Source organism: Bubalus kerabau, chromosome X (assembly GCF_029407905.1).
Source record: "Bubalus kerabau isolate K-KA32 ecotype Philippines breed swamp buffalo chromosome X, PCC_UOA_SB_1v2, whole genome shotgun sequence".
In the NCBI taxonomy this organism is placed as follows: domain Eukaryota; kingdom Metazoa; phylum Chordata; class Mammalia; order Artiodactyla; family Bovidae; genus Bubalus; species Bubalus kerabau.
In genome coordinates this window covers 17,581,863-17,598,902 of record NC_073647.1, presented here as the reverse complement: position 1 = coordinate 17,598,902, position 17,040 = coordinate 17,581,863, and the positions used below count along the sequence as shown (strand labels likewise).

Genomic DNA, 17,040 nt, shown 5'->3' with positions numbered 1-17,040 from the left:
ATGAGTCGGACACGACTGAGCGACTTCACTTTCACTTTTCACTTTCATGCATTGGAGAAGGAAATGGCAACCCACTCCAGTGTTCTTGCCTGGAGAATCCCAGGGACAGGGGAGCCTGGTGGGCTGCTGTCTATGGGGTCGCACAGAGTCGGACACGACTGAAGCGACTTAGCAGCAGCAGCCATAGGTGGCCACTGTGTCATTGGGGCCAATCGCATTAGAGAGAGCAGCTCTTAACCACTTAGCAAATAGCCCATCCACACCCTGGTTAAGGAGCAATTAAATATGAACGCTTCCATGAACGGACTTATGGGGGCGCTCATTCGCAAATGCCCGGGCTAGTTCCATCAGCGGTTAGGGGATCATGGTTCCTAAAAAGCATCCCACAAGGGTTGATTTCCGATTTGCACGGGTATGCGATTTGCACGGGTACCTTCAGGTACATTATCTCATTCAATCCCCTAACAACCCTGAAGGAGGTAGCACGGAGATGATCATCCCCGCGAGATGCAGTAAATCTAGGTGACAACAGCAAGGCCCTGCAGCCGTTGAGGGTGAAAACTAGAGGTCCCCTGTTTCTCCTCCACAAGGGGAATGATCTCACGTTGCTAATGCCCACTGCTCACCGCCTGGGCCTCACGGATGAAGAGGTGAAGACACCTCTACCTCTCCTGTCTCTGCCTTTTTCCTACTGAACTGGGGCCAATCTGGCCATAGCCTATGAACAAGAACCTTATATTATCCCCTTCCCACTACCTTGATTTAGGCAATAGAAAGCGTTTTGAAAAGATCGTTTATATATTCAAAATTATGTAGGGAGCACCAACCATGCCCCAGCCATTGTTCTAGGCCTGGGGATTCAGCTGTGAACAAAGCAGAGACCCGCACCCACTCCGGAGTTGACAATTACCGTGGACAGAGACTCCTAAAAAGTTGGGCCTACACTGGATTGTCTTAACATTTCAAAAAATATGTTAAATCTACGGTGGTCTCTTACATCTTCAATGTCATACACACACACCATTCAAGGTGTTTTTTGTGAAAATCTGGACTTGCCCTTCAAGCAAACTGCTTGGCCAACTGAAATGTGGAAACACCTTTCAATTTAGTCTTTTAACATGTGTTGAGTGCCACCTATGTGCAGAGCCCGATATTGGGGACTTTGGAGAGAGGCATAAGGATGAGAAGACAAGGTCCTATCTTAGGGGGTTCCCAGGGCGCTGAAAGGCAGTTCCTTGTCTTGGGAGCTCCAGGCTGTAGGAAGGGACAGTCTAGACTGGGAAGGCAAACAACTTCAGGACCCACTTTCAGAGGGGAGTCCCAAGTACATGCAAAATGAATCCAGCCTAGGCTGTCTGGAATCGGTAAATGGTCCCTTGTTGTGATAATGGGGAACAAGAGAGCAGATGCCCTCTCTTAGGAACTGTCGCATGTCCCAAGAACGAGGAGGAACCGGGGCAGCCTCTTCTGGATTATGCTTTATCCTGGCAAGTCTTCTGAATGAGAAGTGGAAGGATGGGGTGGGGGCATTCCAGTTAGAGGGTGCCTCCTGCAGGGATAGTAGGAAAAATGGGGGCACCGGGCACAATTCAAACCCAGTTGAAGACAGAGGAGAGAGGCGGGCCAGTGCCTGAGGGTCTCGGCTAAGTCCTTACAGCTGCGGGGTGGCCTTGTGGATGGACCGAGTCAGGGGTAGAGGGGGCGAGTGGGGGCAGTGCCTCGGTTCCTTGACAGCTGTTAAGGAAGCGCGGCGACAAAGGGTTAAGTGTGCCCCGGACCGCCCCAAACGCTTCCTGTGTTTGAAATCCTTCAGGTCTCCAGAACCCTCTGGCCCCCGGCCAGGCGGGCATTGTCCGGGGAGCCGCTTGTGGGCTGTCAGAGCGGCCGCGCCGCCTTTGTTGTGGGGCCACCTCGAGGTTCCCTCTCGCTCCCTGGCTGGGGCTGCCGAGTGCGTGCCGGGAGGGGGGCGGTGTGGGAGGCTCGCTCCCTCTCCCTCTTCCTGGCCCCCCCTCCAGCCCTCCCAATGACCACATGACCAAGTGGGCTCGCGGCCAAGCCACAGGCTACAAAATGCAGCCCCTGGAGTGAGCGGGGCGCATTCCCGCTGGCAGCCTGAGCCCCGGGCCGTTGGAGCCACAGCCGAGCCGCCAGCCATTTGGAACGGGCTCGCCACCGCCCCCGGAGCCGCCGAGACCAGCTGGGCGGCGCTGCCCCGCGGCGGGAGAGGGAGGCTGCGGGAGACAGGAGGCGGCGGCCGGCCAGCCCGCGGCGCGGCTCGGGGCGCACGGTCTCGCGGCCCGGAGCCACGCGAGCTCCGCGTCCTGCATCCCGCCCGAGCCGCGGCTCGCGCCTCCCTCGGCCCCCGGCCTCTCCGCCCCCACCCCCGCCCCCTGGCCCGGGCCGCGCGGCGGCGGCCGGCGGAGCAGCATGAATCTGCGGCGCTGCGTGCAGGCGCTCCTGCTGCTCTGGCTCTGCCTGAGCGCGGTGTGCGGAGGTGAGTGCGCGCCCTCCCGCTAGTCCGCGCTGCAGACCCCGCGCTCCCCGCCCTCCGCCCCGACGCTCGCTCCCTCTCCGCCTCCCGGGAGCCGCGCGCGAGCCGTACCGGAGCCGCCACGCGCCGGGCCGCCCACTGACAGGGCGCCCGGGGTCAGGGGCCCGCCGGCCGCGGACACCGCTCCCTCCGGGGCAGTGGGGGGCTCGGCTCGGCCTGGGGCCTCACCCGCCCGGAGCCTGGCCCCTCCCGGTCGCCCCTCGCAGTCTGAGGAGCTCAGGGCCGCAGGAGTGCGCCCCGGGTCCCGCGCCCCGCGCCCCGCGCCCCGCGCCCCACGTGCTGCAGGGAATCGGGGGGAGGCGCGTCCCGCTCCCCTCGTGGATCATTGGAGGGAGCTGACCTGAGCCGGGTGGGCAGGGCTCCCGCGTGGAAAGTTAGGGGCCGCCGGCCGGTCCAGGGGCGCGGGCCACTGGGGATGATGTGCCAAGATGCAGACGTGACACTTGTTGCATAGGCAGGAGCGCGCGGCGGGGGCGGCGGCGTGGAGCCCAGCTGTTGCTCCTTGCAGCCTGCATGTGAGCTGAGGCAACCTACCCTGGGCCGGGCCGGGCAGGGCCGGGCCGGGCTGGTCTCCTCCCTTACCCCCAAGTCCTGTTTGGTCTGCTCTCCTGCTCCCATACGGGAAGGCTCTCCCCAAGCCTCGGTCCCACCGCAGGGACTCAGTACTTCGAGATCCTGGCTCCCTCCCTCCTCCCCTCCACCCCAGGCATGGTCATGCTGCGCTTCAGTCCCCCTGTCTGCAGGCACCAAACAAGGCAAGAGTGCCTGACCCGGTCGATACCACCAGGTAGCTGGCCCCCACCTGCACCACAGCCCCACCTGGCATACTTGGCAGTCATCCCTAAGCCCGGTCTCCACCCACAGCCAGCCTCCCGGTCCAGGCTGCCTGTCTGTGCGTCAGTGTCTCCTGGGGCTGCCAGCTCCCACCTCCATCTGCCACAGTCCTGTGATCTGGCTGTCACTGCTGCCTGACTGGCACCAGAGAATAGAACACCCAAGACCAGGTGGACTAACGCCAGTGCCAGGGTTGGAGTTTCTGGGAGGTAGGAGCTGAGGGAGGCAGAGAGCAGGGCAGCATGTTTCCTAGAGGCAGGCTCCGGGTCCCCCTTGGTTCCAGGCCCTCCAGAACACAATGCAATCTTGGAGGCTCTGAGGGGCCTGGCGGGGCTCCGCCTCTCTCTTTGTAGGTCACCTGCTTTCTCAGCTCTTTCTTGCCTTTGGCATTGCTCTGGCCCCAGGGAGTCCTGCCTGGCTTCTCGGGAAGGTGACTTGGTTGGCTCTGGCACCACCTGCCTTCAGCTAGCTATCCAGTGGTCTCTCTTTTCAGGGCCTTAGCCCTGGGTCAACCACCTCCTTGAGAAGAAGGGGAGCAGGCTTTTTCCTGACAAACTCCTGTCAGGTGGACAGTGGCAGAAAGTGAGCAAAAGATACAAATGAAGGAGCCCGCAGGGACCTGCCCTCCGGGAGCCTGCCGCCCAGAGAACTTGGCAAGACAAGACACCCAGGGGACACCACCACTGGCAAATGGCCCCAGGTGGTGCCTTCAGGGAGAGTGGGTGCAGAGAGGGCATCCCAGAGGAAGCTGGGCCTGCCTGATCGGCACACTTGGGGCTCCCCCAGAGCCTCCAGGGAGACTGTTCACTGACCGACCAGCACTTGGACCCTTTAGGTGTCCAGCTGTTGGGGTAGCACTGAGGTAAAGGCAGAGCTGGTTTCAACAGGAGGGAAGGGGCTGTCTGTTTCAGACCCTGCCACGTCCTCCTTCAATTCACCTTTTTTCATTAGTTCGCCTTATCTCCACAGCCTGCTTTGGGTAAATTCGTTGCCCTCACGTTTTGCTTAAGCCAAGCACTGGAAACTTCCCAGGCTCCCCCTGCCTCTTCACCCTGCCCCCCCCACCCCAGCCTCTCTTGGAGCCAAGGAGGCCACCTCCGTGCAGGTGGCCACCAGCCCAGGGTCCAAGGACACAGGTCCTGCTGTTCGTGCCTCCTGTCCTGGGTCAGAGAAAGAGCTTTTCTGAAGCACCTCACCCCTGGCGCAGACTCACATGCTGTCCACAGCCTGGGTCCCCAGTCAGAGTTCCAGGCCTGAAATCCATGCTTCCTCCACAACACTGTGCCCTGACTTGGAATGCACCTACACTAACACACACAGACTCCTCCGCTGCCTCCTGACCTGGGATACACTTTGCTCTTCTGAGTCTGCAAACTGCTGAGCCAGGGCCAAGCAGCCCTTGGTCTTTGTCTGAGCACCTCTCTCTCTCTCTCCTGCCTCTCCCCAGCCCCAGCTGAGGCCTGGCCACCATGACAGCATGAGGACAGACTCTGACCTCTCTGACTCAGGGAGGGGGCGTCTCCACTCCATCCCCAATGCCTCAGAGCTAAGACCCCAGGTAACCTGAGTCAGTAAGGGACTAACGCAGGTGAAGCAGACGAGCAGGGCTGCCAGGGCAGGTGTCTTCAGTGGCTTGGCTGGCATGGGAAGACGGCTCAGGGCATGGGGCTCGGCAGACAGAGGAGGGGCACCTCATCCCGGAGACACATGCAGGACCCCAGAGCAGTGGAGGGGACACAGCCAGTGCCACTTGTGTGGGCTTTTAAAGCCATCACAAGACAGGCTGGATGGCAAGAAGAAAAAAAATGATACTTCATTCCAAGTGAGGATGGCATGTTCCTGAAAAGTGGCACACACCTCATTGTGTGCTGGCAGGGTTGGAGTTCATGTGGTGTGAAAAGCAAGCCCTGTTTACCCCTGACTGTGGTTCACAGTGGAGATGCTGATGGCACTTCAGTCCCTGTAGGCTTGCGACTCTTGGCTGGATTGCCCTAGCCTTCCTTTAAGTAGCAGATGAGTTAGAGGAAAATATTTAAGTTCACTGGGGATGACCCAATTTCTACAGGGGAATTCTCTTGTATAGCCAGGACCTCTGCAGTGATGAGAATCAGAAGCCTCTATTGGCCCCTTTAGACAGGACAAAGCCTGGGTTTCAGGTGTCAGCTTATCTTAGGGTGAACCAGACTCAGAATCAAAAGTAGGAAACAGGTGGGTGATAGGATCAGGGTGGGAGAGGAACTGCAAACTTCTGGCTATGAGGAGGACAGTGAGCCCCCTGCTCAGTGGGGTGCAAGATGCCTGGGGCTTCTGGGTGACTGCTTTCCAGGGTCCGGCTGAGAGCTCAGTCAGCCTAGGTAGTTCTTCTTTGCAGCCCCAGTGTCTAGACATCTCCCTGGCTAGAGTCTGAGCCCAGCAGCCATGCTCCTCATCCTGGCTCTGGGCCTCCCTCCGTCTTAGGGGCCTCCCCAACCAGGCCTCCCTCCCTGATTGCCACCACCACTTACAGCCCTGGGTCTGAGTATTTGCAGATGATACCCTTCCCAGCTGGGCACTGTGACTCTCTTCTCATGGCCTGCTGTTCCTGGGACCATAGCCTGTGCCATTGGTCACCCTTCAGACTCAAGAATCAAGACCTCATTGAGACCTTTATGGTCTTTAGGGTGCTTCTGTGTGCCTGGCCACACCCTCAGCACAGTCCTTTTTGCCCCAGAGTTTCTCTGGTACTAACTTTTCGTTAGCATCATTCCTATCCTCTTGCAGAGGGCAGGACAGCCTTGAGGGGGCTCCAAAACACAGGGCAGAAGCTGAAGCAGCTGGGGTGGGGGGCTGAGTGAAGGGGCTTCCCTCCTGTCCCTATACACGTTCCAGCCCCTTTGCAGAAGGTAGCCCCACGATGGGAGGAAGCAGCCTCCTGGCCCCTACTGCCCCAAAGCACAAAGACAATTTGTGTTTGAATTTACATTAGGTGCTGGGTTTAGGGGACCACATTAACCCACCCCCAACCAGAAGCATGAAGAGTGGCTGGTAAACAGAGAGGTCCTAATGGGCTTGTGACTCTTCTGCGGGAGGGAGGGTGAAGGGCTAGAGAGTGTGCGCATGCATGTCTGGGCCAGCACTGGAGAGCGGTAGGCCCCAGGGGCCTGGGCAGGGAGGGCCCTAAGGACAGACCTCGCCTGCTTCTGGCCTAAGAGGAGGAGAAATGCCTGGAAATTGTGTGCAAGTGGAGGGGGAATCACAAAAGCCGACTAGCCAAGGAAGGAACTGGAGCATGGGGATGCTGGAGGCAGGGAGGAAGGAAAGGAAGAGCTGCCAGGGGTATAATGGGGGAACTGGCAGCCAAGGGGCGGTTATATGGAAACTGTGAGCTAGTGGTGGAGACTCCTGGATGGATAGAAACAGGTCTCGAGAGAGAGGGATATAGCTGGAGGCGAACCTGCTGGTGTGGGAAGAGGGAGACTGGGATTCACGATCGCTGGCCTCAGAAGCTGTATTTGCCTGGAGCAGCCCCATCATGGGCATTGCCTAACACTCTGCTGGTCTGTCTCTCGCCCAGCACCATCACCACTCCCCGCTCTGCTGGCTTCTGGTAGCTGGCTTGTCTGTGGCGTGCCAGCTCGCCTGCCCTGGCTGGACGTCAGCCTCCATGAGAGGTGGCCCATGAGTCTCGTCCCTCATCGCACCCAGGAACACCCAGCACCACTTGGATTCTATCGGCAGGGTTTGCTCTGGCATTAGGAGGTTTCTACTCTGTGCACAGATGTAGAGGGGAGCCCCTAGAGCAGAAAAGAAGCCAACTGGGATCAGAATAGAAGGAATGTGCATCAGACACAGGATGGGGGTATGATCTGGGGATGAAAAGAGGTGTGGTAAGGGGGGCAACTTTAGCAGCCCAGCCCCCTTCCCGATGCACTTGCTGCTTCAGGTGACGTTCACTCATTTGTTTACTCATTCATTTGTACAATATTTATTGGCCTCTGAATCTGGTCACAACCTGAATAGAATCCAGCATAAGGCAGAGTCAGAGACCACCCTGCCCCCCTGACACAGAGAATCAGAGACTGCCCCCCCAGCAGTCCCCCAGTCACCCACCAGGAGGCCATGGGAGCAAGTGAGCCCCAAGATGGCTAGATACTGATGACATGCCCAGGGGGGAGGTCTGAGAGCTCTAGGACTCAAAAGTGGGTCACCTGCATATCAAAGGATGTACAATGACATCATGTTCCAGATTTGCTTTAGAATACCTCTGCAAAGAAAGAAACAGGAGAACCAAAGCATATGTAACTCCATCTGGATCACTGTTGAATCTAGGTGATGGCCACGTGATGGGGGGAGTTCATTTCATTGAAATATTGTGTGTCGGAAATGTTTTCAGTGTATCAGTTGCCAGGGTGCAGTGGGAGGTATACTGTCTGCCATGCCCAAGCCTCAGTACAGTCCTGATACCCCAAACTGCACCTCTTGATGATGTTCTGAACACAGAACGTGTATTTGTGCCCATCAGAAACATGATAAAACTCTCAAAAGGACATAAAGTCAGGTGTATAATTCGCAAGATGTGAGTCATGGGTTCCATTTGCCCCAGAACAGTGTAACGGTTGCAAAAAGTTCATTGGTTCATGGATTGAAAAAGAAAAACTATGAGAGCGCCACCTCATGAGGAACTGCCCCTCTCGGCCGGCTGTGAGGCCGGGCCTCTGCATCAGCCTTTGGGGATGACTGGCTTGACTGGCTTTCTTCTTCCTACAGGACCCCTGCTGCAGACTTCTGACGGGAAGGAGATGGAAGAAGGCACCATCCGATACCTGGTGCAGCCCAGGGGGCAGAGGAGCGGCCCAGGGCCCTGGCAGGGAGGTCGGAGGAAGTTCCGGCGCCAGCGGCCACGCCTCTCCCACAAGGGCCCCATGCCTTTCTGAAGCAGGTACTTGAGCCTCTGGTGAGTGGGTGGCACAGAGGGGCCAGGGGAGGAACAGTCTGGAAGCTGGGTGGGCCTGCTGCTGATTGCTGGCCAGAGACCTGCACCGGGCAGTCCCAGCCCCACACAGAGCCCTGGGGCTCACAGACAGGAGGCTGAGGCTGGAGAGGGGCTTGGCGCTCCCCCGGGAGTCAGGTGCTGGCTCCTGTCCGCCTGCCTGCCTAGACTTGGGCTGGCTGGCCCAGGTGGAGTGTTCTGGAAGACTGGGGGGGGGGGGGACGCGCTTTGATAAGCTGGGGAGGGGTGCCCCAGGGTATGTGTGTGAGTGTGGATCCTCACCAGAGGCGGAGAAGGAGGCAGGGAGCTTTGGGGGTAGCTGCAGGCAGAAGACAGGAAGAGAGCTGCCTGGAGCTATGAGAGGAGAGGTTAGAGGTGACCTTCTGTCCTTCCCGCTGTCTCCGGGACAGGGGCCCCAGCTCAGGGGCCTGAGGCTTTAGGTTCAGGCTTGCACAGAGCAGGGTGAAGGTGGTCTTTTGTCCCGCCCCGGGCGGTTCCTTTGACCTAGGACACATCAATGACTCCTCTCTGGTCATTTTTGTCTCTTTAGGACCGAAGGGGCCACCACACGCCCACCCCCTGTGATTTCTCTCTACTCCTCCATAGATCGGCCTGCTTCTCTGGAGCCCTCACAGCCGTTCGCCTCACCTGGCCCCTCTTCTAGCTGCTCACCGGCTGGCTCTCCTCCCCCACTTGCCTTCCCATCAAGGATCCATTCAGCCCGATTCCTGACTTGGGAGACCTCGCACTGGAATACCAACCCTCCCCTGCTCTAAGCCCTACCTCTTCTGTCTGATACCCTAATGCCTAACCCTTCTCCGGCCCTTCCTGCCTCAGGTATGCCCTGCGGGCTGGGTGGAACCCTCCCTTCTTCAACTAGGGCATCAGCCTTCCCCTGGCTGCCAGAGGGGCACAGGGAGCCAAGCAATGAGAGACTGTAGTGAGAGGGGAGAGGGATGGGGTGTTGGCATGCAGACAGGGTGCCTTGGGGGACATGGGAATGGGGGCTTGGCGCTCTGGTCAAGGAGGAGGTGAAGCACCAGAGAAGAGAGGAATAGCTACTGTGGTGTCTTCCTCCTCCCTGAGTTTGGCCCAGTTAAGGAAAGAGGTGAAGGAGAGGGGCCATGCTGTACTGGGTTGGCCAAGAAGTTCGTTTGGGCTTTCCATAAAGCTGTTATGGATACTTCGTCACTTCTCTCACCACCTTGCTGTGCTGCCTGACCGTCCCTCTCCCCCTACCCCAGCTAGTTTCAGCTCCAACTTTGGAGGGGAAGAGATGGGCCTGAGGCGGCTCTGTACCCTCCCAGGAACGAAAGCCAAGCAGGACACTTGGTTTTGCCAAGAATCACAGACTATCAGAGCCAAAAGGCACCTTGGAGATCACTTAGCTCCACCTCCTTATGCAAACTCCTGCAAAAAGCAGAGGCCTGGAGGGGGATGGTGACCTGCTCAGTGTCACCAGAGCCAGAATGAGGGCTCAGGTCTCCCGCTCCCACATGAGGACATCCTCTTCCTTCTTGATGAGGCTTTCCGAAGCCATGAAGTGCCTTTCTCCCGGGGTTGGGGCTCAGGGTGCCCAGGAATGGGGAGGGAACTGGCTGTGAGCTGCCCCATGGTGGGACGGAGCTGTCCCAGCCTCCCTGGCCTCGGGTCCATTCCCCAACCTGGCCTGGAAAGTTCTATGACTGGCCAGCCACTCCCATTCCTGTGACACTCGCAGACCCCAGGTATTTTCATAGCGGCAGCTCAGGCACCGAGACTCCCAGAAGCCAGGAGGTGGCCTTAACCAACTGGACTCAATAGCCTTCCCTTCATGTTGACAGGACTTTCTCTCCCAGTGGCCTTTCCTTGGGGAGGGGGGGAGACAGAAAGGAGAGAGGAAAGAAAGGGAGGGAGGGAGGAAGGAAAGATGGGAGGAAGTGTGGATCTCAGCAGGCTTTCTTCTGAGAGGCCTGGGAAGGAGAAAAGGGAAGACAGGAGCCTGATGGCCACCCATGTATGTGTGGGAGCAGGGGGAGTCAGGGCCCCCCGAGTCCCACAACAGATCCCTTTCGCCTATACCCGAACCCTTCCCCTTCCCTCCACTGCTGCTAACGCTACTGCTGCTGCTGCTGCTGCTTCAAGGCCCACCCTGGGGAACCAGGCTGGGCACCCGCTGACCCCCCAATGCCTCTCAGCCTGGAGTGGGGGCTGACCAGTGTCCAGAAAGCCTCTTCTGCCATGGATGCCCCCACCAGGAACTGGGCCGTTTTCCCCTCTTCCTCTCTGCTTCTCCTGTCGCATCAGTTGCCCAGCCCTGTGGGGAATGAGATGGAAAGGGATGGCTGGGAAAGTCTGGGGACACGAGCAGTGGGGATGCTGAGGGTCTGTCTTATTTAAAGTGGTTGTGTGTGATTCTTAGACTAATTTATACAAAGTTATTAAGGCCCTTTTCATTAAGAAAGCCTTCCCTTTCCCTAGTTGTGTTCACTGTGTTTGTAAAGATTGTTCAGTGTAAATATGTCTTATAATAAAGAATGAAAAGCTGACAATTCACCCTTACTCTTGGAGGTCACTTTCAGGAGGGGCACACCTCTCCCCTGAGGTCCCCAGTCCCTCCCCACCCCCAATGCCCATGAACTTCACGCACAGGGAAGGAAGTACCTGCCTTCTCTTATCAGTTCCAGGTCTGATGGCTTCTAACTAATTTGCCAAAAACTCACAAAAAGAATCGCTATACTTAATGACCAGTTCACATAACATGCAGTCCAGTTTTAAGTGTGTTGGCATCAGTTTGAATGTCCTAATTGTTATGTGCAGTGTCCTTTAAAGGATTAAAAAAATTTGTTTAAGAACATTCTGATTAAAGGTGGGATTTCTACTAAAAATTGTTTTATATCCTTGGTGCGTGCCTTCTTCTATTTTTATCTACTTTTGAACACTCCTGGGACTTTTTAGCCAGTTTGCCTTTCTTGAGAAATGTTCTGTTTCCTGCAATAAATACATTTGATAATGACTTTGTATGTATCATTTTATGTCTCACAAAGTAGAGTTGCTTGATGCACAAGATAGCCTGAGAAATAAAATGCAAGGAGTTTGATGCAATTCTGCCCCATCTGTCTCACTTCTTCACGCTTGTTGTCAAAATGCCAATATCTTGGAGAACAGAAAAGAATGCTGGGTACATGCTAATTTAGTTAATCAACTCATTAGGTGCACACAGGCATACACAATCCAGAGTAAAACCCAGCGAAGAGGAGACAGGAGTGATCCAAAAGGTACCTTCAAGTTTTGTGGGAAATTCTACAGATTTGACAGGTATTTAGTTCTAGAAATATACAATTTGAAGAAAGGGTCTTGAGACACTTGCTAAAAAGTCATAAAGCTGCTCAATGAAAGGTCAAATAGAAAATACCACCCACCAGCACACACAGCAATCTCATCATTGACAAAAATGTTGCAGATTGTGACAGTGATTTTAGAAAACGACATTATGTTGGAAGTGCCTCTTAGGAAAATTGGTACAAAATGCCGTCTTTCAAAATTACTACTTTGACTTTTAGGCAAACTGGTCCTCAAAGGAACTGGTTTTAGGCAAGGAGGTTTGGGGTGGGCTGGCTTCATGCTGATTGGTCTGTTACCTCCCCTAATCACCCCCAAAGCTCTAATTTCACATGAAACCAAGGAGGGGGTGGGCGGTGGCAGGACAGAACAACTTAATACTGACCCGTAAGTGTGTAGCCCTGTAACAGTTTACAGAGCTCTTTGAAAAAAATATCAAATTTTTTATTATCCTAACAACTGTAAAACACAGACCCCCCATTTTACGAATGAGAAAACAGGCTAAGAGAACTTGCCCAAAGGCTCAGAGCCAGCAAGTGAATCTAGAATCTGGACTTTGAATTCTAGAATGTAAACTCTTTCTATAGTACTATGAAAGATCCCCTAATTAGAGAGAAGACTTAAGTACAAAATGTACTTAAACACCAGTAAGTGCACTTGAAATAGATGGTGTGGTGTGGACTGGTGGAATCAAAGAAAGGCTAATGGAGACTGACCAGCTAACACTGGTCCCAGAAGACCCAGTTGCGTTTGGTAAAGTTGGCAGGAGGATGGTGGACAGTGGAGGTGGGGACAAGGAAGGGGAGTGGCTACCGGGGTCCTCCAGGCACAGTTCATCACTGGATGCTAGTGAGTGGTGGTAAGTCTGATCTCCTTGGACCAGACGATGAGGAGAAGTAAAGCTGGTGGCTTTCTGTAAAGATAGGCATGCATGTGTGCTAAGTCACTTCAGTCATGTCCGACTCTGTGCAACCCTATGGACTGTAGCCTGCCGGGCTCCTCTGTCCACGAGACTCTCCAGGCAAGAATACTGGAGTGAGTTGCCATGCCCTCCTCCAGGGGATCTTCCCAACCCAGGGATTGAACCTGTGTCTCTTGCATCTCCTGCATTGGCAGACAGGTTCTTTTTATCTACCTGGGAAGTATAATTAGACATCAAACCCAAAGAAGGTGGGACATAAGGGTTGCCACCCTTTGGAGATATCTTGACCAAGTAAATACAATAGAATCAGAGTAGGGGGGTTGGAGAAGGCAATGGCACCCCACTCCAGTACTTTTGCCTAGAAAATCCCATGGACGGAGGAGCCTGGTAGGCTGCAGTCCATGGGGTCGCTAAGAGTCGGACGTGACTGAGCGACTTCACTTTCACTTTTCACTTTCATGCACTGGAGAAGGAAATGGCAACCCACTCCAGTGTTCTTGCCTGGAGAATCCAAGGGACGGGGGAACCTGGTGGGCTGCTGTCTATGGGGTCGCACAGAGTCGGACATGACTAAAGCGACTTAGCAGCAGCAGCAGCAGCAGCAGGGGGGTTGTTTTTGAAAAAGAGAAAAAAAAAGAAAAAGGAATTCACTTTTTGTTCACTGATTACTACTGGACCAAGATGTGGAAGGGCGTGGGGGGAGGCAGATAAACCTGAAAAACAACAGTTCTTCAAATCCACCTGGAAATCAGACAGTCCCCAAAAGGCAGAGGTTAGGGAGGTAAACAGACTCAGGCTATACAAGGCTTCTCAGGACCCCAGGTGTAGTATAAAATGAGCCATAGCCACTTAGATGTGTAACATTTCAGATTCTCCCACAAGCCCTGGCTGACTCGGTACTGCTAACTGGGGCTGGTCATTCCAAGGTGCTTATAGAATTCTATTTTTCAGGCCTGAGGTTTATTCAACTGAAATTTCTCAACTCCAAATTTCTAAATAGAGTGAACCTCAGCTGACTGCCGAAGGGCATGGTGGAGAAGACTTACTACCTTCTTTTGTGATCCTAGAAGGGGCTGCTGACTGAGCCAGCATTTTTCTGGAACCCCTGAAATGGAAGGTCTCTCCAGGGTTCTTTGAAAAACCAATTTTCCCTACATACTGGCCAGTGCTCAGAGAAGGACACTCCTGACTGCTGCCTTGGACATCAATCAAAGGCCAGAGGGGCATCTAGGGCATATCCTTGAATGTTTCAAATCAGGGATCAGTGAACTTTTCCTGTAAATTGACTTTGCAGGCCATGAGGTCTCTGTCCCAAGTCTTCAAGTCAGCTATTGCCCTTCAAAAGTGGCCATAGACAAAATGTGAATGAACCACAGTGGCTGTGCTACAAAACTGTATTTATAAAAACAGATGGTGGGCCATAGAAGCCTTTCTCATGTGGAGCATCAGCAAGCCCTCCAACAGAGCCCTTGAACCCTTGTCTGGGGCCCAAAGGGAGGACTCCCATTCTGCAGCAAGGTCTAGAATTAAAAGCAGTTAATCAACTTGTTAGGAGCTGGCTCCTGTTCCATGCTATCTGACCATAGATATACTAGCAGAGGGCTGTCTGTGGAAGGGGAAGTCTGAAGTCAGATCAGGGCTCAACTCCCAGCACCACCACTCACTTCTCTGTGAGACCTGAAAGCTGGTGTTTCAGTGAGCCCCATTTCCTCTGTGGACAGGATCCTCTGGCTTCTTTTGAGCACTATGGCCAGGATGGAATGCCACGATGCAGGTCAAGTGTTGGGCACCGTGCCTGTCTCATGTATGAGCTCCCTAGTGGGAGGTAATATTATCCTCAGTAAGCCTCAGTCTAACCTTGAGAAGTGGACAGGGCAGCCATCATTGTCCCCAATTTATAGACGGAATAACAGGCTCAGGGAGGTCAAGTCACTTGTTCGGACTCAGAGAGCCACTAACTGGCCAGGGCAGTCTCAAAGTTGGCTTTGTTCTCAGCTCAGGTTAGCTGCCTACAAAACCCATGGGATTCACAAGTGGTGCTAGTGGTAAAGAACCCACTTACCAATGCAGGAGACAGAAGAGACGCTGGTCAATCCCTGGGTCAGGAAGATCCCCTGGAGAAGGAAATGGCAACCCACTTTAGTATTTTTGCCTGGAGAATCCCATGGGCAGAGGAGACTGGCGGACTACAGTCCATAGGATCGCAAAGAGTCAGACACGACTGAAGCGACTTGACACACATGTGCACACGCAGACAATCCACAGGGCCTACCTGAGCATGGATGGCCCTCAGCACTCTCCCCTGTGGCAGCGTTACCTTGGGCAGCACTTTATCCGGAATTTCGGAGTTGGGCACTTACTCAAGAAGAACTGCCTGGCCCCTAGGTTCCTTTCTACCAGAGGCCAGGGACCCGGAAACCTGACTTCCAGTCCCAAATCTGCTTTTGCCCAGGGCTGGCTGGGCAGCTTGGCAAAGTCTCCCCTCAGCCCCTTCTGGGTCTCAGCCTCCTCACCTGCTTTGGCTGCCTGGAAAGAGGGGGGTGGTAGGAAGCTTTGTTGTGGTCCCAGCAAACAGCAAAGATGCTTCAGAGGGAATCAGTGCTCTGGGAGAAGAAATTGAAGAAATGGTGGGAAACAGGATCCCTGGCCAGTGAGGAAGTCCATGACTGGGTTCTGTGGGTCTTTCTAAGCTTCCCTTGGCCCCAGAGGCTGCTGGAACCTTCATTTAATTTTATTTTTAAATTCAATAAAAGTCTTTATTGAATTTGCTACAATATTGTTTCTGTTTTATGTTTTGGTTTTTTGACTGTGAGGCATGTGGGATCCTAGTTCCCTGACCAGGGATCGAACCTGCACACCTTGTACTGGAAGGCAAAGTCTTACCCACTGGTTCACCAGGGAAGTCCCTGGAACCTCTGTGTTATACTTCTCCCATCTTGCAAGCCAAATGCTTTCTGACCTTCGCTGAGTGTGAGAGAATGGGGAGGCTGCAGCCCAGTGGCCTGAAGCTAGTGGCTCAGCACTTGGGATCCTAATCCCAGCTTGGCCTGTAACTGGCTGTGTGACCCTAGGCAAGTCATTTCATCTTCTGGGGATCCCAGTTCCCCCTCACCTATTTTCACAGGACAAGAATTGCAGCTCCTCCTCCCTCAGATTTACAGAATCCTAGCAGAGCAGAGCTGGCAGGCTCCTGAGAGGCCCTTCAGTCTGCTGAGCCTCTTCCTTTTTACAGAAAGCTGGGCTCAGAAAAGGAAAGGGACTCACTTAGAGGGACTCGCCAAGCCGGTCCTAACAGACACGTAGGGAGCCAGCGCTTCCTGGGTGCCAAGCACTGTTCTGAGTGCATCGCCTGTCCTAGCTAACTTAGTCCCCATCATAACTCCACTTTACAGCTGAGGAAACTGAGGCACAAAGAGACTAAGTTCGTCTGAGGATCTTCTGTGGTATGTAACGGAATAAGGACCCAGGTGACACTGTTTTAAAGGAAGCCAAAGGCACTAGTGAAATGCCAAGCAGTTACTCCCCAGGGATGGGGAAGCCTTCACTCTGGGTCCCTCAGTCCAACGGCAGCAGCAATACTTGTGTCTGTGGGATCTGGGACACTGGCCTGGCCTGGATGAAGAAGCCAGCTTTCCATCTAGGCAGGGATGTCTCGGACTCCTACCCCAGCAAGTGTGGGGACAAGCGTCAGTGACCCTGGCGCTGTCATAAGCTTTCCTACCCCTATCTCTAGACTCCCAAACTTTCTCATAGCCTAGAGTCCTCTTGGGGCTTCCCAGGTGGTACTAGTGGTAAAGAACCTGCCTGCCAATGCAGGAAACACAGGTTCAATCCCTGGGTTGGGAAGAACCCCCAGAGGAGGGTATAGTAATACACTCCAGTATTCTTGCCTGAAAATCCCATGGGCAGAGGAGCCTGGTGGGCTGCAGTCCATACACGACTGAAGTGACTTAGCACACACACCTTTTTGGGAACTCCTAAGCTGAATGATAAGAGAAGAAAAACAAAGCAGGGAGGGGAGAGAGCACACAGGGATGGGGGATACGGGGAGGAGGCATCTCAGGAGGGAGTGCTCACCTCTGGGTCCCTTGTACCTCCATTACCTCAGATGCTCCTTTCCCCAGGAGTTTCACACTGATTCCCCTCCTACCCCACCCCAAGGTGACTCTGGGCTACCCCGCAGCCCAGCCCTATAGCCCTCTCTACCCCCATCCCAGCTCCCGAATGGCCTGTCAAGTTTCAGGTCCCATGCATTGTGCAAGTTGCAAAAGTAGCTCCAACTCGCCTCAGCTGAGGCTAATATTTTCAGAACCAAAGCACAAGAAAAACCTGTTCTGCTTGCCCCCACCCAAGACTGATTCAAAAGAATCAATTTCCTGGACAATGAGCTCAACAAAAAAAAAGCACCTACTCTGTGCAGGATGGTAGGTGAGTGACTGCAGA

General features: G+C 54.5%; 1 protein-coding gene across 2 annotated transcripts; it reads left to right on the top strand.

The window, feature by feature from the left end:
- The first annotated feature begins 2,111 nt into the window (after positions 1–2,111).
- Positions 2,112–11,438, top strand: APLN (apelin). Of its 2 annotated transcripts, none has more exons than XM_055564647.1 (3): positions 2,112–2,494; positions 8,132–8,303; positions 8,905–11,438. In XM_055564647.1, exons 1-2 carry the CDS (start codon positions 2,428–2,430, stop codon positions 8,296–8,298), a joined length of 234 nt encoding a protein of 77 aa, XP_055420622.1. In that variant the 5' UTR covers positions 2,112–2,427; the 3' UTR covers positions 8,299–8,303; positions 8,905–11,438. The 2 variants fall into 2 exon arrangements, with proteins under 2 accessions (XP_055420622.1, XP_055420621.1); XM_055564646.1 differs by having other exon boundaries at positions 2,296–2,494; positions 8,132–8,318.
- Positions 11,439–17,040: the final 5,602 nt, after the last annotated feature.